At 41.2% G+C, this 13,083-nt stretch overlaps 1 protein-coding gene across 4 annotated transcripts in view; it reads left to right on the top strand.

Annotated features, from left to right (window-relative positions):
• actn1 (actinin, alpha 1) overlaps nt 1-13,083 on the top strand; it is a 48,609-nt gene that overhangs the window by 12,642 nt on the left and 22,884 nt on the right. For all 4 annotated transcript variants that reach the window (XM_020622921.1, XM_020622920.1, XM_020622923.1 and 1 more), the window contains exons 2-3: nt 10,763-10,877; nt 11,705-11,824. In XM_020622921.1, the coding sequence (XP_020478577.1) occupies nt 10,763-10,877; nt 11,705-11,824 (235 nt within the window). The remainder of the gene's footprint in view (nt 1-10,762; nt 10,878-11,704; nt 11,825-13,083) is intronic.

Genomic DNA, 13,083 nt, shown 5'->3' with positions numbered 1-13,083 from the left:
CGGTGCAGCCATGCTGCTTGTTTGTGGGGCTCTGGGCTTGTGCGGTTGCCATAGCAACCTCCCAGTGTTAGGTGCTCTGCGGTATTTTCACAGACGAGCCGCTCTTTGTGAGATGAGCTCGGCTGAGGAAAGAGCTATTACCACACTTTGACTTCTCCTTGAAAAGCACATGAATATGCATCAGGGCCACAAGAGAGTAAATATCAGCGTTCTGGTCACAATGGCTGCTATTCTTTGTCAGACTGCACTTCTTGGCTTGCTCTTCCATCAGCATGAGAGTGTGTGTGTGTGTGTGTGTGCGTGTGTGCGTGCTAGTGTGCAACTGCTCATGTTGAAACATGTTTGCTTGCATCTGCAGTTAATAAGTTTGTGTGCATACGTTTGTGCACAATCTGCACACAGGCCACATGTGTTCCCATGTTAGCATATTGTATTTGGAATTATGTTCATGCTCAGGGGTGTATTTGCTTATGTGCACCTGCCCTTGTGCACATGCAGCCAAGGCAGTAGATAAGTATAATGGGCAGTCTGTGCTGAGTTGGCATTTGCAGTAACAGCCTGTTTGAATGCCTGGTTGGATGGATGCTGCACCTGAGAGACTGTCGCACTCCATCAGGAAAGAATGCTTCCACTTCTCTGGTTGCCCAGAGAGAGCAAGAGAGAAAGGGAGGCTGCAGTGGGACAGTGTGTAGTGTGTTCACCTGCCTTTATTACGTTGTGTTTGGACCATGTTTGTTTCACTTCCATCATTGTGAGGACATTTTAGCCAGACCTCACAACTTCAGATGGCTTTTTGAAAGTTAATATTTGGCTTTAGTGTTATGGTTAAGCTAAGATTTGAGGTTAGTCACTTCGTTGTGATGATTATGGTAAGGGGCTAAGTAAGCTTCTTCAGTCCAGGATTCCCGTTGTTATTACTGCACCATTTTTTTCTACATTTCTAAATGTTTTGGTCTATAATTTTTTGCACACTTTATTTATGGTGTCTTTGGAAACCTTGTGATATAGAATAGAATCCGAAAATTCAGGAGTTTGCGAATTTTAGAGGTAAAGTTTCTTATTTAACGCTGATGTATTGAACAGTTTGGTGTATTTTTACATGTAAAAAGGGTTAAAACATGGTTACATACTTAATTTATTTAAAAGAATAGGTCTGTTTTTGTAGCATTACCAAACTCAGGCACCATATCTAAAAAGCTTTTTTTTGGAACAGTAAAAGATTTCCAAACTTATGACCGAGTGAAAACAGGTAGAAAGTGCGAGCGAGGTCCAACCGGGATGCTCTTAAGGGGAAAGTGAGGTAAGCCGCAGTGCTTCAGTTACAGTTACTGGCAAGCGTCAGCTCAACAATCTGGACCAGCTGCAGTAAGAAAACCGTCCATCCGGTCCCGATCAACCTCCTCTACACACACACACAGACCACATCTGCCTGGCAGCCTCAGCTTTCAGTGCTTTTGGAGCCAGAGACATGGATGTTTGGTAGTCAGGTTGTATCCTCTAGTGAGCTTTAGAAGAAGGAGGTGGAGGAGGATGAATGATGACCTTTGGCCCTCTTAGTGCACTCCCTTGTAGTTGGCAGACCCCCAGACTCCTGTCCTTCCTGTGCTAGAGAGAGAGCCTGGTGAAGGCTGCAACCAAGAGAGAGAGGCAGATACTTCCCCTTCATCTGTCCACCAGGTTCCGCAGGCAGAAAGGCCATATTATTCCTGTCCACGACTTTGAGCAGGACAGATGGAGCAGTGGAGCTTTGTAAGCAGCAGGGTCCTGCTGTTTGTGCCCGTGGTATCTATCGCTTTCTGTTTGTTTGTTTCAGGGATGGAAGTTTTCATTGATTGATGACCTTAAATACCAGTGAAAGACACTATGACAACATTTGTGGTAGTTTTGGCCTGTATTTCTATCCATTATGATAATTATTTTACCACAACAAAGTCCATCGGGGCAGGAAACAGGAATGTTAAAATGACCAGAAAGGTAAACAAACCAGCTGTGGAGCCAGATTTTCTACAACACTATTTTGAGGCTAAGCTGAAAGTCTGGATCAGTTATTATTGAGATGTTGCCACATATCTCAGGAGTTAAGGTGGTGTTACAGTGTTATTATTGAAAAGGCCCAAATAGTAAAAAAACAAAACAAAACACTTTTCACTGTTGCCATCCGTCAGTGTTACTTTTGTCTGCTGTGGGCCACCGTAGATGATTTGTGGGAGGCTGTTTCCTCTTGTTTTGTCAAAATGTAGCAGTTTTTGGTGTTGCAACAAACAAGTGCATGAGCTGACGTGACAGTAAATATGTTTTTTTGCTCCACTGTTACCCTGGTTATGTGATGGGACTTAGACCTGAAACATGTAGTTGACCAGCAACTATTGTGTATGTCATTTTTCAACCAAAACTTACAAACATTCTCTAGTTCCAGCTTTTCCAGTGTGAGCATTTGTTGTTTGTGGCTCCCATCAGGAGGATCTGGACCTCATGGGATAGATTAAGAAGAAGAAAATAAAGTTCTGCTACACACATTTGAATTATCTCTTTTTGTGAGAAAACATGATAGTTGTACTTCTTGTGCCTCAGAAAGCTATTAACATATCACAGGTTAAAATGTCTCCATCCTCCACTTCTGACACCTGCAGTGACGGGTCACAAGCAGAGACGGTTTTATTTTAAGACGCAAGAAGCCTAAAGGTTTGGGAAACACCGTCCAATGTGACAGTAAACTGAAAAGCTGAAGCTCCCAGTGCATTGGTTATACAATACAAACAAACTGATGAGTTACAGGAAATTTTCAAATCCATGTTCAGTGTTTTCTTCCATTTTTAGGTCAAGTGATTCCTCAGCCAACTGAGAACATTATTGTCAGATTAATCAGAAATAAAAATAGCTAGGCTGCACGACAGTAGTGCCACTCCGTTCTCACTCCTGGCATCATCCAGCATCTCCTCTTCGACTTTGCAGTGCACAGCAATAAAAAACTGGATTTTGCTACTCAGTGAATTGCTTTGTCAGTTTTGGACTCTCTGTTCCTCAAACATCAACGCTGTCATGACAGTTTGTTCAACTGAGAAAGTTCAGCGTGGATTTATTTGGCCTCTGCAAGTGAATTTACTGGTAGCGTTGATTCCACTGAAATAAAGTGATTATTACACAGTAAACTACATCATGGCTGTTGAAAGAACAGAAAATTACCCTAAAAATCAGATCAATCAGGGAAACAAATTGTCCTTCTGTCTCTAACTCTTCATCATCTCTGCCTCTGTAGTTGTTCTGCTCTTTACCATCTCTTGCCTCCCACTCAGCTGAGATTGACTCTGCGTTTGAGTCTCTTGCCAGATGCCCAGAGCCACAGAGCAGCAGTCTACAGAGCGTCGAGGCAGCACTTTGGCCTGTCCTGCGTGTCCGCTCTATCCACTGTGTCTCATTATCATACTCAGAGTGGAGGGTTGGCTCTTATTTCCCCTGCTGCTCCTCCAAACCGAGGGCAGCGAGAACCTGAATCCTCTTCTGCTCACTTGGTCAGACCTTGGTTGTCAGCCCTGATTCACCTCTCAGTTGGTGGATGACAGTTCATTTATATTTTAGGATGTAATGTATATTAGGAGTCCATATCAGCTGAGCACGCTGCCAGAACATCACATCTCTTTTAGCACCTGTACTTTTCTAGCTTTTCTATTTGTTTTCCAACTTTTGACTAAACTTAGGCATCATCTTGAATATGAATCAAGTTATTTTGCACCTACTTCTTTCTTTGCTGACTCGTTCTCCTCTTGTCTGATTCTAACAACCAAACTGCCGTGTCCAAACTTATTGTCATGAAACATGACATCAAACTACAGGTGGAGAGATTAAATAAAAGTTGCATGTGGGTTTCCTAGGAATACAAAAGTGTATGAAAGACAAAACTGCTTATTTTTATTGTGAAACTTAAATACAAAGCCTAAAACGTGCAACAAAATGTTTGTTCCCTTTTTACCAAACGTCATTTGGCTTCCTACACTACCTGAGCTGCAACAGACTGTTTGCATCTGCACAGATTTCACAGTTTTTTTCATTTATACCATCTCTTTTGTGAAGCTGATGTAGCAGCAGACTCTGTTGAAATTTGTTGATTTTTGTTGTGAAATATTTTTGGTGTGAGCTTTTTTCTAAAATAACCCTAACCCTCGTCTGGTTAAACGCAAAGGCCTAATCCGTCGCACATCAGGAAGCCATCTGGGAGTCTGAGAAGGAGGAAGGTGCTGTAGCTGTTCGCAGCTCCATTTTCCTGGCACGACAAACTCTTTCCACCAGCAGTTTCTGGCCCCCACGAGTCTAAGTGATGCAAAGGCAGCAGAATTAGACGTAACAGGAGAGAAACAACACTTTGAACTCGCTGGGATTCACAGAGGCCCATTACCCCTTAACTCATCCTTACAGCCATTACAGCTCGAGCTGTGGGTGGCGTTACAGTTTTTATGGATTTGATTATGGTTATGGATGTAAAGAGAATAGCTTTTTACGCTTTAGTCTCCTCCTGGTTTCCTTATGCTGGAGGAGATGCTGGAAAGATATTTTTCTATTTTTCTTGCAGTTTATCTGGCTGCGTTGTCGGGACATGAGAGGCCCTCTGGTACCTTGAGGCGAAGACTCAGGCTTGAGAAACTGGCTGTGTGCTGAAAACCTCCTTCCTGTGTTGGACGCTCTGCCAGTAATATCTGCCTTTCCTCTCTCCTCTGCACTTGTCTGCCTGCCTGTGTGTTCAGATATGGCAGGGGCTCACACTCAGGAGCTGGCTTCAGTATAAGGATTGTACTAATATGGAACTGCCAGAGAGGCAGGAAATATTTTCCTAACTGAGGCTGATTAATGACTGGGAGGGAGGGGAGAGTGGATGTGGGGGGAGGCTGGGAGCAAAGTAAGAATGTGGTATTGTATACTACAGACAGAGAACTAGAGAAAGGTAACGCATTCTCAGTTTAAAACAGAAAAAAATCAAAAATATCAAAATATACAGTACAAGGTGAAACGCATTAACTATCCAAGAGCTTAGATCTAAGTTCAGTAGCTATTAAAATGTTTACCATAGCACATTTAGGATTCCATGTTGGCTGATAAGCATTAGAGTTCAGTGGTGACATTGGAAATAGTCATTTAACTAACACCAACTCGGGCTTCACCAGTTTTTATTCTAAAAGTTTAAGAAAGAATATTGGTCACTGTTACTGTGTGTTATGTCGCGGAAGTTAATGACGAACCGGCACAGATTTGGATAAATAAAGTAAAAAGATGTCTAGAAGTGTTGTCTCCCCACAGTCGTTCCAACTGACTGCAACGTTAGTGTTTTGTTGTCCGATTAGTGGAAACCAGAAATCTCTTTATTTGACATTGTGTCGGTGCAATGCCACCAAAAACCACGGGCTCTATGTTCTGTATACATTAGTTCTAGAGCTGGTTATTACTGCTGTACTACCCCGACTGCCACAACTGTCTCCGGCTGTCGTGACCACATACAACATGGTTTCAGAGACGGGGCAGAAGGGGCGAACAAGAGGAGGGGAAGCTGCTTGAGTTTGTTTTGACTCTCATTTCGCCCTTAACGGTCAAAAATCAGGGGGAGAAGTTAGTTAAAGCAGCTTTAAGGTCTGGGTCAACTGACCTGGACATTTGTGTTCTCACATACAGCTCCCCTGGATAATGTCTTGATAATTTCAGGGTTCCAGTGCATGTCTGAAAGGAGCTTTAGATCCTTGAAAATGAGGATGTGTGGAATTTTTGTGAATCAAACGTCGGATTTTGGACAGTTTGAAAACATTACCGAGGACTAGAGAAAATAGAGATGGACATTTTCAATCCTTTTAAACACTTTTATAGACTAAACAATTACTGAATCACTTATATCAGTCAAATAAAATGAAAACACATTAGTTTAGCTGTTCTTTTCTTTTTTTTTTTAGTCACAGAGCTGAGTTTAGTATCCAGGCTGATTTTCAGGTAGTTTGTCTGCCGAGCTTTGTGTTGAGTGGTTGACATGGGAAAAACTTTGCACATACCGCTGACTGGCAGCTTTCCCTGATACTGATGTCCAGCAGATTCCTTCTGCTTTTGACCCGTTGTTTTCACAGCTCTGCTCTGTTCTGGGAGGCTGAGATGAGGGGGGAGGCACATGAGAGCAGAGGGGGGAGGCCCTCGAGATTTACAGCCCTCCAGTTCCTACATGCTCTCACTTTTCTCTGTAATGCGACATGGTACACTGAAGCTAAAACAGGCTGTTTAGTAACTAGCATGTTGTAGATGAGCAGTTAGTCTGCTAACAGTTTAGAGTTTCACAGCACATACTGTACACGGGCAGTGAAACAGCTGAACTGTGTAAAACAGCTGTTTGTGATGTAGATTACAGTTTAGGTCACATTTGACTGTTTTGAAGTTACTGGCCAGTTTTAATTGAACTGGTGTTGGAGTGAGATTGGCTTTATGCACCACAGTTGCAGAACACAATAGGTTCCACAGGAGTTTAACAGTTAACCTGAAACAAAGATGATAAAGGTTTTGTGTCAGTCCCAGAGAATAAGAGCACCGGCATTTTACAGCCACCTTTCCATAAATATGCAAAGTAGAGCTGCATCAGTTAGTTGTTTAATCAATAATTAGTGGATCAAATGAAAATTATTTGGCAAAGACTTGGATAATTAATCATTTAAATCGTTTTCAAACAATCTCAGGTATCATTCTGGAATGTGATCATTTGCAACTTGTCTTACATTTTATTAGTGATCATTTCAGGGGTTTGGACTGTTGGTTGGATAAAACGAGACATTTATTGATGTCACCTTGGGCTCTAGGAAATAGCAATGAGCATTTTAAATATTTTTTTTATGGTTTATCCACGAAACAGTTAATTGCTTTATCAACAAAATAATTGGAAGAATTATCACTAGTCTCAATAATGTCCAGCCTGATCTATTTTAAAACCTTTTGCCATAGTTTTATTGTAACTAAAACTAACTAAATGTATAATTAATTGACTCATCTTTTAGTCTTATGTTTAAAAAAAAAAAGCGAACATAGAAAATCTGCATTTTCCAAAGGCATCTCAGCAAAGAGCCATGCAGCTATGACACACCTGAAAGTCTCCTCTGGTGCTATTACACAACCCACTCTCCAACAGCCTATATGATTAGTAGAGGAATGCAACACGTATACACCAGTTCTCCAATCTGAAGTTAGTCAGAATTCATTCTCGGAAGGTTAGGAAATTCCAAAATGGTACAAATGTCTACTAAGCTGATGGAGATATAATACTGTAAGAGTACCCAAGGGCAAATCTTCACTCGTGGTACTCATTCACAACATGTTTGAGATGATGCTACTCATACTGCCTCCTCCTTTGGCTATAAATACTCCGGCTCTTTACACAGGAAAAGCCCAACACGGGTAGTTTCACTGGAGCGATTGCAACTGAAGTCGCAAAGGGGGTGTTTTTCTCTTTTAGCTCCTTCAGTACCAGAACAGTTCATTATGTTGGGCTGTTTCTGTTAGTCTTTCACAAAGCCATATTAGAGTGATATGGACATGAAAGGCACAGCCAGTCCTCACTCTCTCTTTGGAACCAATCAGTAAATAACAGTAGCCACTACCTAAAGCAGGTCACTGGTAGTTTCTTTCTGTTTCTTTCTAACTTTCTGTTATTGCTGCTTACAGTCATAACAACGACACTTGAGAAATTTTTGTAATTTCTGAAACAGCGGGTTCTTGATTTTAAATGGAGGTGGACAAAAGTAGATTCCTTTCTAGTCGACAACCATCCGTTTTGTTGGCTGTAATAAGAGTTGCGGCTGGCATTATTTTGCAGCTGTAGCTAGCTTGCTTGGTTGACTTTGTAATGTTGCTAGAGGACTTGATTTACAACAGGAATCCTGTAAACATAGAGCTCATAATATGCTAAAAGACTGAGTCTTAAACTGCATCTCTGGGAGAAAAATCAGCATCTTCACCGTTTAATGAATTAAAAGTGGGAATAATTAAACCATTATAGGTATGATGATGAAAAAGGATCAGACTTCTCCATGTTTAGCTGCTTTACTTGTTCATATTTAAAGATAACATGGTTTCACTTTTAACATTAAATGAGAAAAGTCTCAACATTTGGCCAACATTATTTCGGGTAACCTTGCTGGCATTGCTGAGTGTGATGTTCCCCAAATCAAATAACATCTCTGACCGCATGTGGATTCAACAGAGTATGTGCAATTTCTTCTTCAAACTTTTTGTGCATAGTACAACATTTATAGCTTCTACAGAATGAGACAACACTGGTCACATGTTTTTATTTTGATGGCATTATTGGCCACTTTGACCAGTTGACTGGTAACTCAGCGTCATCCCCAGAACACTTGAAGGGCCTGGCGGTGTTGACCATAACACACCCAGCAGGGCATGTGACATTGCAGATGGTGGCCAACTAAGTCTTGTTAGGAGAAGGCCTGTTGTCCAGCCCTTAGCAGCCAAACTTGCCTTCCTTCCAGTACATTTAACAAGCAAACATTCCTCCTGTGAACTTTTCATCATTGCTCTTTAAAAGGTTGCTCAAAGCCTTCTGACTTTTTCAGCTGTGTGGTCCTGTTAAAGCTGCACTAAGTAGGAGTTTTAAGTAAAACACATCCCGTTCTGCCTTGTACAATACGTGATACCCTGTTTGCCAAAGTGAAATTCCACTTTCAGCTGGTCTCCTTCTCTTCAGTATAAAGCTGCCATGTTAACAGGATATCAGTACATTATAGGATCACATTATCATTGACCGTTTGCTGCCATTTGGAGTTGCAAATGTGCAAAACTCCCTAACAGCACTTGAAGTATCTCTTGTCATTTTTCAAAAAAAGGTGTTTGTGTTGAAATAAATGGTGTGGAAGCGAACCAAAAAAGGTAAGGGATACATCCTGGACACAAAACCCCCACAACATAGTGAGAATGGAACGATGCAACAGTCCTGCTTCAACAGTTTAAAATCTTTGCCAAGCCTCTATAGGGGTTATTGATTAGGATTAATTGAAATATTGTAGTGCCTGTTGGACCTTGACTTAAATCATGACTAACTTTACAGGAATACAGTATCTTATGGGCATGTGCCTGCCAGTTGCACATAAATCTTAAGCTTTGGTCTTTTTCTGTCAGTTCCTTCCTTGAGATAAATCACCGGCTTTTTTCCCTCCACATCCTTTATAGCATCCAGCACATGCCAACAAACTCACACACATCTGTACCCCGGTTCTTCTGCACTCCAGTTTACTGATAGTAGTGTAAACCTCACACCACTTCATTTTAAGAGTGATCTCATCACGGAAGTTCCATGAGTGCTCTGAATCAGCTTGCCACTGACTTTTAAGTGGCTTTTGTTGCCCGGCGGTGGAAGGCAGGCCAGAGAAAGACAGGGCAGGCTTTCATTAGTGCCTGCCTCTGCTCCTGCAAGTCCTCCTCCAGGTTTCTGGTGGAAACATGGTGCCTGATGTTTGGGCCCTGGGTGTAATTACCCCGGGAACGCATAAAGAGACGGTCACAGTAAGGAGCACGGTGGGCCCACTCCTCATGCCAGCTCCTGTTGGGCGGCTGAGATCCTGGTCCAGATGTTTTCCATTAGCATGTTAGCATGCCAGCAATGCCAAAGAATCCAAAGCCCACTACACCTACTGTATACAACATACAATGCTCCAGTGTGCTGTGCCTTCATGGAGAAAATGCAACACAAAAACCTGTTAGCATCACAAAGAAAGGTGGCATGATTGGAGGACATGGGTAAACAAGAAAAACATCCATTAGTCAACATATTTCCATTGAAGTTTTTATTTATTTATTTACTTTTGGGTGGGAGTCTGATGCCATGCTGTATTTGTCACTGTAGGAAAATTGACTAACTGTCTACTAAAATGTCAAAGTTCAGATTTTGGTTACACAAAAGCATACAGAGAGCTGGTAATGAGTCACTGTTTTGCAGACAGACACACAAGAGGTTTTAGCAGCAGCATGGCCTATGGATGGCAATGTTGGCCTTCATTCCACTGCTTTGGTCCAAACTGAAGTATTTCAAAACTATATGGATGGATTGCCATGAAATTCTGTCCAGACATTCATGCTTCCCTGAGGATAAATCTGAAAGCCTTCCAGCACCACCATGAGGTCGGCGCTTGTAATTTTGAGTGAAATGTCTGAACAACTACAGTATCATATGAATTAGCATAACATTTGGTGGAGAAATGAAAATGATATGAAATGTAAGCATTAGAAATTTGCTAATGTTAACATGGTAGCCACTAAACTAAAATGGTGAGTGTGGTAAAGGTGAAAGATGACAAAGATTTTACCCGCATGCAGATCGAGAACATGCTTCACATCAGCCTGTTAGCATCTTCCCTGTGAAAGCAGGCTGACATTGGCACTTAACTCAATCAGAATCAAAGCACCATTAGCTCGCATTATTGTACAGTCCTAGTCTTGTGCATCTTCATACACCAACCTGCAGCCCTAATGTTTACTGGCTTGGATATGATCCTGCCTGTGGTGATGTTAGCCCAATACACTGAAATGCTGCTGTCAGCAGGCTGTAAATTTAGTGACTCTGCCATATGAACAAACATAAAGAGCTGGTAGCTTCACAAGCAAAGGTGCTTACCCTGGAAACACCTGGTTAGCTAATGCTGGAATTATGCACATGCAGTCGCCTATTTGTACTGCAAAAGCTCACATGTCTATATATGCACAGTGACTTATGGGTTTTACCTCCTTTGTCTCCTCTGTGTAGACATTTACAGCTTGGTGTAACTCTCACCTGAGGAAAGCAGGCACGCAGATTGAGAACATTGAGGAAGACTTTCGGGACGGACTGAAACTCATGCTGCTTCTGGAGGTCATCTCAGGTAAACAGGTCCTTACTCAACAGGATTATCTGAATGACAACAGTTTGCATGGGTAACGTTATCACATGCTGATCTTACAAATCAGGATCAGTTTGACATTTTTGGATATAGGTTTATTTGCCTTCTTGGTGAGAACTAGGTTAGAAATTATTTGCAAGTGACGAGGAATATGTGGGCGGGCTCTAGTTACAAGAAAAATTTATATTAAATCCTAAATATAAAAGCTGGAATGGCTTTATATAAAAATGATGCTCTTCAGGCTACCTGTAGTTAAATTTGACATACTAAAAGAAAACTGAACAATTATTTAAAGGTGTATTTGTTAGCTTAGCTTAGCTTAGCTTAGCACCAAGACTGGAAGTGTGCAACTAGCCTGGCTCTGCATGGAAAAAATCAATCACCTAGTTCACTATGAATTTGTTGTATCTCGTTTTCTGAAGCTGTACAAAATGTGAAGTATAAAAACAGTAACCAACTGATCTTTGGAGCTGTTCTTAGTCTTCATGCTAAGCTAAACTAGCCCTCTTCTGGCTGCATCTTCATACTTACTGGACAGATGTGAGAGTGATATCAATCTTTTCATCTCATTCTCAGCAAGAAAGTGAATAATCATATTTTTCAGAATATTGAACAACTGCATTAAAACAATGAGAAATGTGATTTTTGAAAAACCTATACTATTTTGATAAATGCTGGGATCCAGCATAACCTTCAGCTTAATTAAATTAATTTGTCCATGGCTCTTTTTTATGCTTTACAAATGGTTATTCATTTTGAGTGTATATACTCATCATTCTTTACTTTGTCTTTTCTGTCTTCCTGTTCAGGCGAACGCTTAGCTAAACCAGAGAGAGGCAAGATGAGAGTTCACAAGATCTCCAACGTTAACAAAGCACTTGACTTCATTGCCAGCAAAGGAGTGAAGCTGGTGTCAATTGGTGCAGAAGGTGAGTGCCAGCGGTGGAGCAAGTATTTAGATTGCTTCCTTAAGGAAAAGGACAAATACCACGTTGTAAATACTCCATTACAAGAGCGGCATTGAAAAATTTGTTTGTATATAATCAGGAAAATATACCTAAAGTATGGAAAGTAAAAGTTCTCCATGCAAAGAAATAACAACTGTATAGTCCATCATTATTTTATTATTATGTAGGACTCGAACCAGTGACTAATTTCATTATGGATTAATCTGCTGATGATTTCTTGCTGAATCTGTTAACTGTTTGATTTACATAGGAAAACAGTGAAATAGTCCATGTTCTATACTGCTTATCCTGTAGAGGGTCGCATGTGTCAATCAGAGCTGACCCTTATTGTGCAAGAGGCAGGGTACGCCCTGAACACAGGGCTGACACAGAGACAGATGAGTACTCACACCGACAAGCAGCTTAGAGTCACCGAGACCAAGTACTAAGAAAAAGTACACATAGATATAAGGAGAACAAGTAAACTTCAAGCAGAAAGGCCCTGGTCTCACAAGAGAGTCGAACCTGCAGCCTTCTAAGTATGAGGCAATGGCAAACCACTACAAGTTAATATTTTACAGAAAACATTTACAGGTTAATTTTGTGATAAGTGGTTATTAATCGACTAACAGTTTAACTCGTATTTCACACTGTTGGGTGGTCAAATCTAATTTGTGTAGTATAGATAGATGATAAATAAATCTGAACGAATGGTTTGATGAGCATGAAAATGATGTGACTCGTGCTGCGGCGTTCAGTCACCAGCTCTCAACCCAGTTAAACACCTATGGGAGATGTTGGAGGGATGTGCTAGACATCGTCTCCACCACCGTCATCAAAACGCCACATGAGGGAATATCTGTTCAAAGACTGATGTTCATCCCTCCAATAGAGTTCAGAGACGTAGAGAGTCGATGCCAAGGTGCACTGAAGCTGTTTTGGTGGCACATGGTCACTCGACACCTCACTGAGACTCTTTATGTTGGGTTCTCTTTTCATTTATTACCTCTATGTAGCTAGTACTATAACTGTGGCTGTCACATAATGGAGCAAAACGTGAAGTATTTCCTACTGAAACATGGTGGAGCAGTAGAAAGTGGAATGGAAAGTAAAGAAGATGAAGGTCAAAAAGTCGCCTGACCTTCTCAGAGTTTATTCGCATCTCACTTTGTGATTTATTGATTTAAAATTTTTAGGCCATCAGCCAAATCAATAGCTACTATTCTGCTGTGAATAGTCTA

This window comes from Monopterus albus, unplaced genomic scaffold, assembly GCF_001952655.1.
Source record: "Monopterus albus unplaced genomic scaffold, M_albus_1.0 scaffold290.1, whole genome shotgun sequence".
Lineage (NCBI taxonomy): Eukaryota > Metazoa > Chordata > Actinopteri > Synbranchiformes > Synbranchidae > Monopterus > Monopterus albus.
Note: the sequence above shows the minus strand (reverse complement) of the source record. Positions and strands in the feature narration are given on the sequence as shown.